Genomic DNA, 18,144 nt, shown 5'->3' with positions numbered 1-18,144 from the left:
GTTGTTGTTGTTGTCGTTGTGTTGTATTGTTGTAGTTATTGCGGACGTCATTAAGAGCAGAGAAACAGTGGTCGACATTGATCGTCGATTATCTTTCCTCGCAAACTCGAGTGCCATCGTAAAAAGTCTCGAGCAACACGTTTGTTGGCGTTGGTGTTGCTGCTGGTATTGGTGCTGGTGTTGCTGGTGTTACTGGTGTGTTGCCGTACTCTTGCTGGTACTGCCGTGAGAAGAGTAGCCGATGAATGAGCAAAAAAAGAAGGGTATTGCTGGTGGTGGACCTTGGATAAGAGATCGGGCCAACCTACATCTAGGCTAGTAGGTCAAGTAGATGTTTAGCGCTAGCATGAATCATGACGCGATATATCGAAATTATCTAGTTTATGTCTCGTTAGAGGATACACTTAAGTATGAGCACTGTTCGACCAATGAGAACTTTCGATTCAAGGAATGATCAGAATTTATATATATATATATATAGAAAGAGAGAGAGAAAGAAAAAGAGAGATATAATTATATATACGTGTATGCATTTTTGTTTCTGTTTTTTTTTTATTTTTATCGATACAAAAACATACGTACATGTGTATGAGAAAGCACGCGACGTCTCGATTAAAGTTGATCCATTTAACGAGGCAAAATCGAAATTTTCTTTCTCTCTCTCTCTCTTAAGAGAGATAGAGGAACGAACGAACGATTGGTTTCTATCTTTTTCAATAAGTTCTTCTCGTTTGTAATCCAAGTAAAGAGGTAGGCATAGAAATCTACGATACCACCGAGATTATATTTCCAGACGATTCCATCTACTCAAATGCAAAGATTTATGGGTCCAGTATGACCGGTATTAATTTATAAATCCAGATGGTATTCCTATGCCATGGATTGTAAGGATTCGCAAATCCCAAGATTTATGAATACTGGTGAAAAGTGCATGGCATATAAGTACACACACATATATATATATATATACATATGTATACGTAAGTACATACGTTTATACGATTGAGTAAAAACTGTAATAAACTTGAAGAAAATTCTAAAGAAATATAAACGTCGTACGAATAATAATGATTAACTCTCTCTCTCCCTCTATCTATCTATCTATCTATCTATCTATTTATCTATCTTTCTCTACTCTTTATCAAAACATACAAGAATAATAGACAATAAAAGAATCGATTAATGTCCAAACTGAAAGTTGTCCCTGGTGTTGGTAAAGATACGATCGTGGAGGAAGATTGGGCGCCCATCGTGGCATTAATAATTCAAATTAAGCCTTTTAACGTGGATTACAGGTAACGCAACGTCGAATGTTCGAACGGTCGACCGATCGAACCATCCGGGCGTCGTCAGTTGCGTTCGATGAGACTACGTTTTTGTCGTGTCTTCGGGTCGATCGTTATGACTCGTATGTAACTATATTATACAATATACGAAATTCTTAAAGGGAATCTTCTTAGAGAAAAAGAAAAGGAAAAAGAGAAAAAGATATATATATATATATACATACATACACATACACACACACGTGCGCGCGTTACAACCGTGAGAAAAAAAGAAAAAAAAGAAAAAAAAAAGAGAGAGAGAGGGGGAGAAGAAAAATAAGAACGACAAAAATATATAATTTTTGGACTGGATGATTGCGTTGTGACGTCAGGTAGGAACATCAGCGTGTTCAAGAAGGAGTCATGAAGACGAAGGAGGAGGAGGAGGAGGAGGAGGAGGAGGGAGGGGGAGGAGGAGGAGAAGGCCGTTGGTGAAGAGGAGAGAGAAGCTCCCCGGAGAAGGAGGGGAAGAAGGGTAGGAGGAGGAGGAGGAGGAGGAGGCACACGGGTTCGCTTTTGCCTGAGCGTACCCGTTCGTTCACCCTAGCGGGGGCACCAACCTGGCTTTACTTCAGTTACACGCCGAGAGAGCCGGCGCTGTATATAGCTATATCATACATTCTCGCGTGTACTTACACCTAGTATAGGTGGGTATACGGAGTGTACAGAGAGTGTCCCGCTCGAGCATGATGCGGTTCCACGGCCCTTTGCCAGCGAGGCGGGTTACCGACTTGCCCCGTTCTCCAAAGAGAAAGATGAAGACGACGTTCAAGAGAGAGAAACAGAAAGAGAGAGAGAAGGAAAGAGATAGAGAGAAAGATGAAGGAGAGAAAGAGAGAGAGATAGAGAGAGAGAGGAGTAAGTCCCTTGCCTTCGATCGGGCAGAACGGAACGCGAGCTGCACTTCGCGAGAAAGATCGATACCGGTACGAAGAGATGTACTCTCTTTCGTCGACTACAATGTCAAACGTTAACCACCAGTCGACTGTTCGTTCAAGTACTGATAATCGTATGTGTTACAATCGTAGATACGAATGAAAGAGAAATAGAAAAGGAAGAGAGAGAAAGAGAGAAGGATGGTATTAACATGGAAGGGTACATACATATATGAAAATATTATTTGTGACGTTACAGACTCTCGTTGGTGTATACAGTAAAATTGTTGAGATCGTTTATCTCGGTGTCGTAGGAATGTATTCTATCTAAATTAAAATTTCTTTTCTCTCGATATATATGTATAAGTATATACGTTGGTAACTATATGATGAGAGAGAGAGAGAGAGAGAGAGAGAGAGAGAGAGAGAGAGAGAGAGAGAGAGAGAGAAAGAGTGGGAGAAAGAAAGAGAGAGAGTTTTTCTATTGGACGGGTTCTTGACCTAACACGATTCATATCCGAAATGCTGATCGCTCGAAAACTAACGACTTAGCTTACTCGATACTTCCTAAAGGTCGTTGTTACCAACGCGAATTCACGCAATCGTCACGTATTCTTGTATATGAGCTGTTAATGGAAAAATTTTTTTTTCTTTCTCTTTTTCTTATATATATATATATATATATATATATATATATATATATATATATATATATATATATATACACACACACACACATACATATATATATAGTTTTTATATAATAATTTATATAGAATTTTTTATATACAAAAATTTTATACAAAAATTTGTACATATAAGAAATATAAAAAAAATTATATATATATGTATATGTATATACATAGAATAAAAAGATATTGAAAAGAAATATATAAATAAATAAAATAAAATAAATCTTATATATGCGTACTATAAAGAGATTAAGTTTTATTAATGGATATATTAAATCCGTTCATTCTATTAAAGATAAATAATTTTCTTTTCTTCTTTCCTTTCTTTTTTTTTTTTTGTTCGTTTTCTTTTTCTATTACGTTAATTATCCATCCTAGATAGGAATTAAACGGGACGTACTAGCTAAAAGAGCCGATCGGTCGCGTTAATCAGGAAATGCAATATCTTAATTAAGTATAACGAGGAGTATGCGCATTGACACTGTTGACCACTCTGATGGACACTGGATCTGTCACTGTGTCCGTTGGACTAGATCTTTGAGGTTGATGAGGGTAGCTAACTTCCATGTCTATTTCATCTAATTCTTCCTCTTCTTCTTCATGGGTGTCCGACTCTTCCTCTTCCTCCCCGTCACCCTCCTCCTCTTCTTCCTCCTCTTCCTCTTCCTCCGATCCTCTAAACTGCATATTACAAAATAGAATTATCACAATTATCGAATTAAAAAAAAAAAAAATAAAAATAAAAACGAAAAAAAAAATAAATGAAGAAAAAGAAATATCTATTAGTTATTTAATGAAATTTAATTGTAACATAAGTGAAATGAATAATCGTGAGAATAATACATTTATTATTCTTTCCTATATTTCCAACTGTCGGTAAGTTGCATCCATCTAACAACGACTACAAATACTCTGTAGATAACTGGTTAATCTAGTCACAGTTACATATAATTCTTCGAATAATTTTATCCTAACTATGTTTTTCTCGACATAACGATATAATATCAATAAACGAAACGTTCGAACGATTAAAAATATATTCCTTCATTTTTACGAAATTGGTAAAATATGTACGATGAAATATATATATATATATGTATGTATGTATATAAGTATATATGTATGTATCTATGCAGATGTGTTTCGTGAGAATAAAGTGAGGTTAACTTACGTCACTAACTGTTTTCCCGATCGGTATATGGTCGTATCCTTGTACACGGACATGTTCTCTCTGACAAGACAATTAATTCTGAATAAAATATTGTTAACAAATGAAAATCATATTCTAATTTACCCATGCTTGATGTTCAGCTTCTAAAGCAGTTACTTCAGATTCCTCGTCAACGGGACTGTCAGCATCGAACCACAAAGGATCCGTTATTCTTGGCCGTAAACTCGGCCAAAGTGGAACAATCGACATAATGAACGATTAAGATATCAAATAATAATAAAACTATAATAATAACTAATATATTTTATTTTCTACACACACTTTCGACGAAACTTTTCGACCGAATCGCACGATAAACAACACGAACTAATCGATGGATTGTAAACACGAACGAAATCGCAAAGCTTTTAGCGCCACCGCGGATTTGCGGAGAAAAAGGAAAACAGAGAACGAAGCGGAACTGTAACCTGGCGCCATCTGAAACGATACTTTTAAGAATCAAAGGGTTATGATATTAAACTTTGAACACAAACAATTCATTTTGTATATTCTCCTTTATAAAAAGAAAATTTTATTTTATACTCGATACTATATTGTTTTTCTTTTTATTCGTGATAACGTGATGATAAATTTGATGAAGTGAATGATCATTTTAAACAAATTTATCTCTTGCAATGTACTCTACCATTCTAAACATATTTTACTTAGTTCAAAAAGAAATGAATCTTACGTTTATACGCTGAAATGTATAAAATAGTAAAAGGAAAACAATATTTCTAATCTTAACGACACGCTGTTGCACATTAATAAAAATTAAATCTGTGTGAGAGAAAAAGATCTGTAGAAAGAGAAAGAAAGAGAGAGAGAGAGAAAGAGAATCAATCGATGCAAAATATCAATACCTACACCTACAACACACTAGAAGACTAAATAATTGTGTAGAAAAAAATAGAAAAACGACAACAACCGTAATATTTTCTATTAAAGAAATTAATTTCATCATCTGTACGTATATATTATTTATAAAGATTCCAATTGAATTAGTCGATGAAAAAGATTCCGCTAAAAAATTATGTCGAAACTATCGCCATCTCTCGTCGAAACTAAACATCACGTTAATGTAATGTCACGTACTTACACTGGCGATTACAGTCGTCCTGCGCGTACACTTAAAGATTGTTTCTGTCTCTGTTCCTCTCCCTGTTTCTTTCTCTCTCTCTTTCTCGGTCTATCTCTTTCTATCTCTTTTTAACTCGTTTTTCCTTCAGTTCAGAACGATGGCGGCGAGCAATAGTGTGGCGTACAGTTTGTTAGGGGATCTGCGAGTGTCCGTGCTAGAGCGTTAACTCGCTCTTAACCACAAATTCGCAGATCCGACTTGGACACGAAGTCGAACAGTCGAACACGAAGGAACTGCAACTCTACGCGTTGTTAGAAAACTCGTTGCTACCTAAGAGAGACGAACGAGATATAACCTACAATTTTTTCTCGAGATTTTTTTAAACGGGAAAACAAACAAAAAAGAAAGAAAAAAAACGAACGAACAAAAAAATACGGTGAGTACCGAGAATTAACAAATCTTTCCTTTTTTCTTACGTTTTATACTGAAAAAAAATATATATATATGTATATGTAGGTAGAGAGAAAGAGAGAGAGAGAAATTCTTTCTTTCCTTCTCTTTCTCTCTTTCTCTTTCACATTCACTCTCTTTCTATCTGTCTGTCTGTCTTTACCTATCTCTTATAGTCGTCGGTAAAGCTGAATTTATTTCGTAACAAGACGCTTCGAGTTCTTTTAACGAGTGTCACGTAATATACTCTCCACAACGGATATTTTTCTTTTCGTCGAATTCGTCTAAATACTGTGAATCGGTAAAATCTTCAGAATTTCTCTTTTCATCAAAACGAATGTATACGGAATCGCGTGTGTCAAATATTTTTGAAATTCATCTTCGCGCGTGTGTATCTTGTACATCATATTATATACATACATACATGCATACATACATACATACATACATACATACATACATATATATATATATATCTTTGGGAACGTCGAAAAGAAAGTCGGACTAATTCGTTCTTTATCTTATATATTTCTAATCTTTGCATCATATCTTTTACTAATCGATCTTAAAAGAGAATAAAACGTGAAATGTTTCATTTCACTTTCTTTTTTTCTTTTTATTAACGAAACTAATAAAAAGGAGACGAATAAATAATTTCGATTCAATCAAATACAATAATTTTTCTAATACGATAGTAAACAGCATTCACTGCAGTCTATCGGTAACATGTCCGATATTAACACGAGAGAGAGAGAGAGAGAGAGAGAGAGAGAGAGAGAGAGAGAGAGAGAGAGAGAGAGAGAGAGAGATAAAGAAAAAAGAAACACTTTGCACCGATAGGAGGTGAATGTATCGTAAAATTTCTCACACAATCAGGTTCGTTACTTGTTCCTTTACCCTTCTCCTCTTCCCCTGTCCTCTCCATCCCTCTCTACGCCTACTTACCCACCCTTATTCGTTCCTTTCACATAACAATTTTTATTTTCACTTACTCCTACTACAGCTGTCTTTGAAATCGTAATATATTTAACTAAATGCGGTCACTTTCTACATTGTTGAACGGAACCCATATTGAAAACTAGATCTTAATTCTCTCTCTCTATTTTGCTTACTCGTTCACTTGCTCTTTTTTCAATCCTTATTCTTTTTAATCGTTATATATAAAATACACGTGAGTGTAAACGATGACATAGATCGAACTTTTATCGATCGAAAAGGATTATTTTTCTTTGTTTCTTTTTTTTTTTTGGAACCCTTGATATACTATATATATATATATATACTCCTGTTAATTTATAACGATTTGCTATAGTTGATCCAATTGACGCCAATATTGTCCCTACCCTACGACGAGTAATTCGTATTTCCTAAGTGCACAGAGACAGTTCATGACATACGTGCATGTATATATGTGTGTGTTTGGACGTATGTATATACGTATGTATATATCATGTACCAATATATATTATATACCATAGTTGAATGTATTCGCAAACTCTCGTTGATCGATACTCACTCTATTCATGCATACTCTTCTTTTCTTTTCTTTCTTTTTCTCTTTTTATATATATACGTAAGTAGAACGCTAAAAATTCACGCTTCGTTATCTCTTAAAACTGCTTACTTATTTACTTACTTATTTAATTATAATTATCCGTCGTATCGAACGAATAAATTCACCCATATCTTCGTTAGATCGATACATATAGACCTTTTTTGTTTCCTTCAACTATTTATTCTCGTTCTGTTGCCACGACAGTTACGTAAAACCATCGCTAATGATGGCTGCCTTTTAAACTCACCAATGAATCTCGATTGGTAATAAAAACGATCGATAATTCGCGATATATCCCTTTCTCCCATTTTACTGTGAAACCTTATTATGAACTCTCTCCCTCTTTCTCGCTCTCTCTCTCTCTCTCTCTCTCTTTATTTCTATCCCTATCTATGTCGTTTTCACTCATACCTACTAGGGAATATTGGAATTTCAATATTAGAGATTCCTGTGGCGTGACAAATTGTGGTCTTGCTCGTTCGAAGGCCCTTTATGAAGTCTTTTTCCTCCTTCCTTGTTCCTTAACCAGTCATATTAACAATTAGCTTTTATCCTCTTTTTAAGGTTATGTTCCTATTTTTTATTTTATTTTTTTATTTTTTTTTTACGAAATAATGAAAACATTAAAAATATTAAACGTTATTTATAATAAATGTATGTATATGTATATGTGTATATGTATATATATGTATATGTGTGTGTATATATATATATAAAATTATTCATCAATCGATCATTATCTGATCGATTATAGTACAAATGGTGCTAAAAGTATAGACATTAAATTATCGTAATCTATTAGTATTATTGCATGATTTCAAAAATGGAAATATAAAAATAATATTTATCCGCGTTATTAGTTTTATTTTTCGAAAAATAAAATGTGATATTTTATAAACATTCTGTAAACATTCTCAAGGATTAGTTACAAACTTAACTTCAGACCATTATTTTCTTTCAACTGGAATATATGAATCTAAATGAGTAAATATTAATTGTTTTACACATAATTATGCTAACGATTTTATTTACATTAAGTATAGATATATATTATCTCTTTTTTTTTCTGTCGTTGAAAGATAATCGATTTAAAACGATTATTTTTTTGACGTACTAAACTCTTTAGTTTTAACTTTTTACTTTCTAGATTTTATTTATATTCTCTCTTTTTTTATCTGTCATTGAAAAATAACCGATTTAAAACGAGTATTTTTTTGACGTACTAAACGAAGAATATTGTAATGAGACCACTTTTTCCTGTTTTTTGTTTCTTTCTTTTTTCTTTTTTTTTTTTTGTTAACCACCAAACGATACCTCTTTATCAATGATTTCGATTGTCTGCGGTTTCCGGAACAAAAATATTATTGACTACAAAAAAACATGGATTTATTATTCAAAATATATATTTAATAATCGTAATCATACACAAACACACAAACACCTTGTTGTTGAAATAATTTATTAATGCTTTATTATCAATTATATTAAAATCTAATATTTAAAATAATAATTTAATAATTCGTATAAAAAAGATTTATATATATATAATAACAAATATATATATATATAAATATATAATTAAAGTCTTAAATATAAATATTAATATATGTGTGAATTATTCTAATTATATATTATAATTAATAGTATAATAATTAATAATGAATCTATATAATAATGCATTTATAAATTATCTTTGTGGTTATCTCGAGAAATATATATATATATATATATTATATAACAAGGCACGTATATATATATATGTTTGTGTGTGTGTTTGTATATAACGAGGTATGTGCCGTAATTATCACCGTACTTTCTGCAATTCTCCTTTTTAATGCAACGCAGTTTCAATAACTTCACCGAGAAAACGTATACGATACAATGGAACTTCTATACTCATTTTCTTTTTCTTTTTATTTCTTTTTTTTTTCTTTTGTTCATTATTCTTAATCTAAAAAATTCTATATTTATAATTCCCGAAAAAACATTGTTACGATTTATGCGTATCAGTAAGATGATTGGTTTAATTCGTTTACGACGAATGAGATTTAAGCGGGAAAATTTGAACGAAATTAATCCGACCTGTTGCAATGAGTTATCGTATATAACTATCATAACGTATTTATCTTAATAGCGTTAAAAATAAAACGTTCGACTCTCTGTTTCTTTCTACTATTCCTTTTTTTTTTCAATAAACAATTTATCGAACGTTTATACTTCACAAAGGTCGCTGACAATCTGCTTGTAACTGTATCGTGTATATATATGAAACAATATGTTCGATGTTTAATCAGTGGATAAGACTAGAGTGAGAACGAGAGTAAGAATAAGAATGAGAGAGAGAAAGATAAAATGAAAGTAGGCGTTACCTTTCTGGACATTGATATAAAAAATTCTACTCTTTTTCTTTTTCTTTTTCTTTTTCTTTTTTTCATTTTTCTTCTTTTTCCTTTTCGCTGTTTAGTTTACTTCGAGATAACAATAGAGACTTGTATCGATTAAACTAATCGATTTTTTCTCTTTCTTTTTTTTTTCCGTCAATGAAATATATAACAAGATTTCTTTAAGGTTAGATCGACAAAATTGAATTGTCATTATTTTTAATTGGCCATAAATATCTATATTTTTTAAATTAAGAATTAAAAAAGAAAGGAAAAAAGTTTGTTTTAGTTTGAGAATAAGTGTTAAATAAATGATAAAGAAATTGAAAAAGAAAAAAAGATATTTCTATATGTACATATATATAATTTCACGTTCACGTATTATGTTTTGTAATAATGTTTTTATGTTTCGAAAAAATAGTTCAACATTTGTATATTATTGATAATTCGTAAAAAATGAGCACATGATATCAACTTTTCGTTAGATTGTTAATCAAAGCTGAATGTGTAATTAGGTCTCGAAAAATTACGTTTCTTATGAATTATAATTACTATTTTTCTATGTATATTTAATGCATGCATACATGCTTGTCTGTACGTGTGTATGTGTACGTTTGTTTGCTATATTATATCTTTTTAGATAACAACAAATTTCTGCAGAAAATTCTTAACAAAACAGTTTCGCTTATTAATAATCAACGCGTTAAAACAGAAAATGGATAAAACAGAAGAAAAAGAAAAGAGAGAAAGAACACAATATTTTGGAAGTTCGAAATCTCATTTTTTTGGTTATGTATCAATCGGATTCGATTAAGACATATTTATGAAATTTAATTGTGAAATGAGAAATGAATCGTAATCCTTATTTGACACCTTGATCTATATATATTTCCTTTTGATCGTATTACCTCCTTCCTTCGAAGATATAATTTAACAAACTTACTTGAAGTTACTCAAAACATATCATATTTCGTTTAAGAAACGCGTTTAATTGTCTCTATCTCTATCTCTATCTCTATCTCTTTCTCTCTCTCTCTCTTTCTCTCTTTTCTCTCTCTCTTTCTTTCTTTTCCCTGAGGAGGTTATATTACGAAGAAACCATATTTTTGCTGATAAAAGAAGTAACAATATATAAAAAAAGAAAATAAAGAGTAAAAAAGAAAAAAAAATAAGGAATGAGAGAAAAAGAATAACTTGATCACTATTTCGTATTATATTAAAATCGGTATATGCGTATATATTTCGTAGATTTAGCGTGAAATAAACGTAGTTTCTTCTTCGATATTACAACCAGACTTCGAGTGATACTTGAGGTAACGTTCTCTTTCTCTTTCTCTGTATTTATCTCTATCTCTATTTCTCTTTCTCTCTCTCTTTCTCTATGTCTCTCTCTTACTTTAACATTAGAATGGAATGTTCACTCGATGTCCGTGTAAAAAAAAGACGTCAGTCCTATCATCAGGAGATCTCCTTTAGAAAGTCTCTACCGACTTCGTTTTTTATCGTAACACTTCGTTCTGCTTGCACGAACACACGAGTCATGAATCGTTTCTTTCTCTCTCTCTTTACGAATACACAACGTCCATGGTCAAGCTAGCAACTTCGGAGAAACGGATCTTTCTTTCCTTTTTTATGTTTCTTATCTCAGGGTAGCTATTAAAACGAGAAACGGTTTTTATCGCTTAACAAACCGTTACTCGTATCATTGATGGAATCAACGATTGAGGAATAATTTTAGTGAAATAAAAAATAATAAGATAATTCTATAGAATATATATCTCAGTTGCAGATTGATATTGTTATTGTTTTTCCTTTTTTCTTTTCATAGATTATTCGAGAGTAATAAAGTTAAAAATGAATTTCTCTCATGCAGCTCATATGTCTCATGAAAATATGGATCATGGGAGTATGAGCCACGCTGGTATGGATCATGCAAATATGGACCATGCAAATATGAATCATGCTGGTATGGATCACATGGCTAGCGGTCATATGCACAGCTCAGCAGCTGCTACGGGTGGTTGCAGTAATATGGGAATGCATGGTATGTCGGTACGTATTTATATCATTAATCACTAATGAGGAGAATCATTTCTGTTGCTTTATCACAAAGACTCGATTTTATATCTAGATGGCTTTTCATGGCGGCTACTGCGAGACTGTACTATTTGAATCTTGGAAAATAACGTCGATCGGTAGTCTCATCGGTTCCATGATTGGTATAATAATTATGGCTACCCTTTACGAGGGTTTAAAGTATTACCGGGAATATCTTTTCTGGAAGACATATAGTTCCTTACAATACAGAAGCGTTACGATGCCTCAAGAGAAGAATGTTGTCGCTGAAGATAATAGAGTTGTCCAGTGAGTTCCATTTTCTACGTATTAATAGTATGTATATAGACTAGTTGTACATTAAGTATAATTATACAACAAACGATATTTATTTAATTAGCTTGTCCATTTTGCCCTTTCTAGTATGGTTGGTGAGGTAATCCATAAACGGCCGTAAGTAAATATATTTTGACGGCCTACTAAATTTTAATTTACTGAATTACAGTTCCATGTGATGTCCTTAGTATTTTAATATTAGCCAATACATCTCATTACAATGATCTCTCTTTTTTTCTCTAGTAGTGCTTCTCTTTTCGATGTTTTCGTCTTCTTCTTTAACAATTTTGCACGGTTAATGTCTTGATAAATGTTGTTAATTGTTAAAAAAATCTTTACAATCGCAATTAAATATTATTTTCTTTTGTAAATTTTTTTTCTCATTGTCGTTCCTGTAATGTATCAAGCATGTCTATTCTGCAATGTAGATTCTTTTTTACTTCATTATTTATTTTCTATAAGGCAATTGAATGTTTAATATTTACAAAATTACGAGACAAAACTATATTACTTTTTCATGGAATTTTCTAGCTTTGCATTGCAAATGATTTCTGTTTACTTTCCTTGCAAGCTTCAATGGGTTTTGCATATTTATTAATGTATATAATTCGTTTATAAATTGTATGTTTATATATATGTATATATAAATATTATTTTAATCGTATATGTGTGCAGGCCCACAATGCTGTCATGGATGCATTGTTTCCAAACGTTCCTGCATATCATACAAGTCATCCTTTCTTACTTTTTAATGCTGATCTTCATGACATTCAACACCTGGCTCTGTTTCGCAGTAGTTTTTGGTGCTACCCTTGGTTACTTCCTTTTCGGATGGAAGAAATCTGTAATCGTGGATGTTACAGAACATTGTCATTAGTAATTGATATAGTGGCATAATCCAGTCTTTCTATTGCTCCATTGTATATATTATTATGTTGTATGGTGATTCTTTTTGCAAAAAAGAAAATATCCAAAGTCAAATACAACATCAGATAGAAGTGTATGAGATGTATATGGAAACAACTTAATACATTTGTGATTCTATGTAAGAGTCCTTTATGAGTACTGAAAGTAAATTGTTGATTTTCAACTAAAAAATATATATAGCTATAAATATTGTGTGTGTATATATATATATATACATATACATATAGAATCATAAATGTATTACGATTGTACAATTATCTTACTTAATTGTATCCTATTGAATACAACTACGCACATTCGCAGTTATGTTGAAACCGAGTGGGACTTATTTTTTAAAATAGAATTAGAAATATATTGCAATGTGACTAATTATGATAATTTTGCAAAAAGAAAACAAGGAGCTAGAATCTTAATATTTCTATGTAAGATACATAAATACACATACATATATATATATAATATTATATATATATATAATATATAATTATATAATAATATACAATATAATATTATATATATATTTATATTATTGTAAATATTAAAAACATTTAAATAAGAAATGCGTGTATCGTGTAAGATGCATATCTTCTTCCAATCACATTTCCTCATTTTATTATTACTTTAATTATTATATTTGCTAAAGAGAGACTTGTAAAGACTATTTGTTACATTAATATTTGAAAAAGGACATAAAGTATTGTATTGAAGATACATGTATAAAATAACTTATAATGCAGTTTTGTGAATTGAGGTATTACTTTAAATTAATTAATTAAATAATTAAGATGATTTGTAAAGCATACGGAGAAAATTTCGTAAAAGATATTACAATAAAAGACATCTACTTCATATATTTTTTCAATTAAATAAATATTAATTAAATAAATGTTTATCGAAAATTCTATTTTAAAACCTTTTAAATCGTAATTAATTCTGCGAATGATGGTAAGTAATAAACATAAAGTTGTAAATACATTTTTTTTCTATAAATTAAAAATAATATCTGTTTGTAATTATGTGGATTTCGACGATGACCAAAATTAATACTTCATATTTTATTATAAATTTATACGTTTCACATAGAGCTATACAAAAAGCACCAGCATGCACATTGTGTACAGAATTGATTTAAGTTTGGTCGCTTAAGAACAATCTGTTATACAATAAATTTATATACTTCTCTTTGCAGCACATAACACATTTCTAAAGCTTTGAAGTAGAGTTCTATTGCTTTAAGAATGTATCACATATGTACACACTCATCCAAAAAGCTTTGTTTTATTATTATTATTATTATTATTATTATTATTATTATTTTTGTAGGAAAATTGTTAAACAGTTAGCGTAAAATACTCTGCACTTCATCTCATACAAATGCCAAATTAATATGTATACATATATATAAATGTATATGTATATATGTATATATATATATATGGACGTATATATATGTACATATGCATATATATTGATAATCTAAAGGAATATATCATAAATAGAAATATAGTTATTATACTGTTCCTCATTTTATACTGCAATGATAAGGCAAATTTACGTTACGAAGCTAAATTACAATTTATATATGTTTGTCTTACATAATAAAACAATTTATAATTATTATTACTATATTTATCACAAGCCAATGATGTGTATAACACTTAAAATACTGTCAATAGCTCACGAGTTGTGTAAAGCACATTCTGAAATATTATATATCGTCTTTTTTTTTCTTTCTTTTTTCCAGCGGTACATATCTTACACGTGAATTTTTACAATTTATGTAAAGTATTCGAAGATAGATATACAAAGCACATATTAGAAGAATAGCAAATTAACTAACAGTCCTGTTAAGTAAGATTTGTGCAAAAGTTTAATAACATAAATATCTTTCTTGAGAATATCTAACAAATTTCATATAACACACAAGAAACATTATATTGAAATATTTTGATGGATGTATTCGAAATTATTTCAAATGTCTTTATAGAAACTTTGGGCTTGTAATTAACCGAGTATTGAAGGCTGGCAAGATTCTCTTCAAATTATTTTGTTAGACCTAGAAGAAAAAGCACGAAACGTGTGAGAAGCGTGTTTTAAACATAGAATCTAAGTAAAAACACAAAAATAATAAAATAAAGTATAATTACCTAATCAAAAATTAATAAAAGTCTCATTTTAATCGAATAAAGTTACAAAATGATCGTGTTTCGTGGAGAAGAATTCACAAAAGAAATTGGACTGTCAGTTGGTGAAATCAAGGAAAATAAAAATCTCTTACATCTTTTGGTACAATGTCCTTATACATCCTAAATACAGTAAACACCATTTTAGGGATTAGTTCAATTTGAGACGCATTATGTTCCTTCCAAATGCAAACAAACTCTAAGTGTTCCTTCCAAAAATGTTGATTCGTATCATAAATATTTCTTATCATGTCTATCTTCATACCACCCATTTCAGTTAGCTGGTCACAAATGTAGATCTTGGGGAAAATGTTTCATGCATTATTTCAGTGAAAAACAAAAAAAAATAATGAAAATTCAAATCTGTCACCTACTCAGCACCAGAGACAGGCATACAGCAACTGGAACGTTGTGGAGAGAGCTGTTTAGAAAGGTCGACGGTATCTTCTACTAACGGATGTTCTAATCTAGCCTCCAGTCGTGCCCATGCAGCAACAGCAGCTGCAAACGCTGCTTCTACATTTGTTGCATCCTTTGCAGATGTTTCGACTAATGGTGGATCTCCATTTTCTGCACACCATGCTCTGGCTTCTTCTGTTGTTACTTGTTTTTCAGATTCCAAAACATCCACCTATAGAAGTATATTTATGGTTGAAGAAATTACGCTTCTTAAATTCAAAACGGTTCTTCCCTTTTATATTTTATAGTACATACCTTATTTCCCACAACTATAAATGGAAAGGTAGATGCTTCTTCAACATCCGCATAATAAAGAAATTCTGATCTCCAGAGAGCCAAATTTTTAAAACTTGTTCTATCATCAACGGCATAAGTTAAAAGACAAATATCTGAACCTCTATAAAATGGAGTTCTTAATGTTTTAAATCGTTCTTGCCCTGCTGTGTCCCATATTTGTAAAGTATAGGATTCACCATTGATTTCTATATCTTTGTTTAAAAATTCTACTCCAATAGTGTAAAAATTATGTTCATCAAAATGATTCGATACAAATCTGTTCATAAGACAAGATTTTCCCACTCCGCCGTCACCCAAAATCACTACTTTTAAAAGTGTAGATCTTTGTGAATTACGATTATGTATGTTCCCACTTCTGAACGTGTCTGTTGTCATTGTATTGTTTCCAGACATCTTATATATAACTTTGAATCAACTTATAAGACACAATAATACAAATTTTCGAATGTTTTTGCCTCTTTGTTCTTTTCTTATAAAACAGTAAATCTTTTTGAAATGTCATATAATATTCAGTAAAATGAAATTATTTCTTGAATATTTTTTTTTAATATAAAGAAAATCAGCTAATTCGAATATCCAGGTACGATGGTTTAAAGTAGTAATTATCTTATTTCGACCACATAATATTATTTGTAATTCGGTGTCCGTTCGTCAATCATTTAAAAACGAATAAATAGCACGGTAGCACGCACACGCACACAAATATAATTTTCACTTGACGACAAGCATAACCTTCTCTCGATGCTTTTTTACACACACTATCTTCTTTTCAAATATCTTCCTTTAATAGATATATTTCTTACAATACATTTACGATAATTTATTTCATAATAATTAATTATTGAATCACAGAAATCTTTGATATATACCAACTCGAATCTCCTTGTATATGTATCGTGTTACGGATGACTATTGTACATAAGAAATGTACGTTTTTCGTCGATAAAAATAACGTAATCACAGAAAAATATTAAGCAATGTTCATTAATCCAGATCTTTCTTTGAGATTTTTGTACTAATCATTTGTAATTATAACGTATCACTAATCCCGTCCATCTTTAAAAAACACAAAGCATTTGACACTTTGCAGACGACAAAAAGGAACGCCCATGTTGGATTCTATGACTAAATCAAATATGGCTGCCAGAAATTATAAATACTGTTTTTACCGGTAACTATAGAACTATAGAAAGAAAGATCAAATCTTACGAAACTAAAAGTAATACAATCCTCGTTATTTCGAGTTTCCAATTTTAACAGATCTAAGATGCTTTTGATGAAATTAAAAATAAAATATGAAGGTTATGACTCATTCCTTTTGTCTATATCGTGATTTTCTAAACGTAATGTAAAACGAAAAAGAAGTCGTATTAGCGTGCTATTACACAAGAAAATAGAAAATATTATATAAGTTTTGTATAGAAATGCGTAACGATAAATTACATTTTCAATAAATTGATCGCTAAATGTTTTTACGAGCGTTATATTAAACGATCTTCTCTTTTATAAATATACACACGCGTGATTATAATTAATATTGTAATAATGTGAAAATAAATATTTACTGCGAGTGTAAGAAGTCCCACTATTGCGAACGTTTCCAGCCAAATGAATTTTCCATAACAAACAATACCTTGAGCAGGCCGCCTGAATATCGCATTTGTGTACATGTGCGTTTGTCGCTAATGCGCATGCCCTACGACTTTATATTACGACTGTTTATATAGATATCCATAAAGAAAAATTGATTTCATCTTTACTTTCTTAAAATAGATATATTTATTTTTTCTGCTACAAAAGTTTATGCAAGATCAATATGTTGTCTTTTCTTTTTTTTTTTTAAATATATAATCATGAAATTCCTTTCAAATTTTAAGCGTCCTAAAATTTTCTGTCTGAATTATACAAAAATTAATGGAATTTTAATTACGATCGTATAAATTTTTCTAACAAGTTTTGAAATATTTATTATTTCGTTAGATCCTGTTTAGAAAGATGAATTATTGGACAAACGTAAATGAAAACTTAGTCGAAGATGTTATTAATATATTTTGAATAAAGTATTTAATTGAAGTTGTCAATAAATCGATATTATATTAATTTCTTTTTAATTAATAACGTGTCGATCGTAAATATGCGATAAATTCTTTCTAATTTAATCGATGAGATATATTTTTTTTTAATTTCTATAAATAATCATGATTTTTAACTTTCGTACAAATTGTTTACAATATTGCTGAATTTGTAATCAGTACATTATTTTTCTTTTATTAATGACTTGAGTTCGAATTGAGATCAAAGATTTAAAACTGATTAAT

General features: G+C 30.6%; 3 protein-coding genes across 10 annotated transcripts; 1 reads left to right on the top strand and 2 right to left on the bottom strand.

Annotated features, from left to right (window-relative positions):
* Window positions 1-2,611: 2,611 nt before the first annotated feature.
* Window positions 2,612-4,475, bottom strand: LOC127068274 (anaphase-promoting complex subunit 15-like). 2 transcript variants are annotated; one of them, XM_051004226.1, is made up of 3 exons: window positions 4,187-4,468; window positions 4,064-4,123; window positions 2,612-3,573 (listed from the first exon to the last, which is right to left on the bottom strand). In XM_051004226.1, the coding sequence occupies exons 1-3, from the start codon at window positions 4,310-4,312 to the stop codon at window positions 3,343-3,345; spliced, it is 417 nt and encodes a 138-aa protein (XP_050860183.1). In that variant the 5' UTR covers window positions 4,313-4,468; the 3' UTR covers window positions 2,612-3,342. The 2 variants fall into 2 exon arrangements, with proteins under 2 accessions (XP_050860183.1, XP_050860185.1); XM_051004228.1 differs by lacking the exon at window positions 4,064-4,123 and having other exon boundaries at window positions 4,187-4,475.
* Window positions 4,476-5,221: 746 nt separating this feature from the next.
* LOC127068272 (uncharacterized) lies at window positions 5,222-12,783 on the top strand. Its single transcript, XM_051004224.1, has 5 exons — window positions 5,222-5,619; window positions 11,398-11,621; window positions 11,701-11,933; window positions 12,025-12,077; window positions 12,636-12,783. The coding sequence occupies exons 2-4, from the start codon at window positions 11,424-11,426 to the stop codon at window positions 12,062-12,064; spliced, it is 471 nt and encodes a 156-aa protein (XP_050860181.1). The 5' UTR covers window positions 5,222-5,619; window positions 11,398-11,423; the 3' UTR covers window positions 12,065-12,077; window positions 12,636-12,783.
* Window positions 12,330-17,369, bottom strand: LOC127068265 (ras-related protein Rab-9A). Of its 7 annotated transcripts, none has more exons than XR_007782886.1 (4): window positions 15,785-17,363; window positions 15,445-15,701; window positions 15,166-15,369; window positions 12,703-12,802 (listed from the first exon to the last, which is right to left on the bottom strand). XR_007782886.1 is itself a non-coding variant. In XM_051004208.1 (3 exons), exons 1-3 carry the CDS (start codon window positions 16,217-16,219, stop codon window positions 12,709-12,711), a joined length of 786 nt encoding a protein of 261 aa, XP_050860165.1. In that variant the 5' UTR covers window positions 16,220-17,369; the 3' UTR covers window positions 12,330-12,708. The 7 variants fall into 7 exon arrangements, 3 of the variants coding, with proteins under 3 accessions (XP_050860165.1, XP_050860168.1, XP_050860166.1); XR_007782887.1 differs by lacking the exon at window positions 12,703-12,802 and adding an exon at window positions 13,431-14,943 and having other exon boundaries at window positions 15,035-15,369; window positions 15,441-15,701; window positions 15,785-17,367; XR_007782884.1 differs by lacking the exon at window positions 12,703-12,802 and adding an exon at window positions 13,431-14,943 and having other exon boundaries at window positions 15,035-15,369.
* Window positions 17,370-18,144: the final 775 nt, after the last annotated feature.

This window comes from Vespula vulgaris, chromosome 12 (assembly GCF_905475345.1).
Source record: "Vespula vulgaris chromosome 12, iyVesVulg1.1, whole genome shotgun sequence".
NCBI lineage: Eukaryota > Metazoa > Arthropoda > Insecta > Hymenoptera > Vespidae > Vespula > Vespula vulgaris.
The sequence above is the reverse complement of the archived record's forward strand: the minus strand, read 5'-3'. Positions and strand labels throughout refer to the sequence as shown.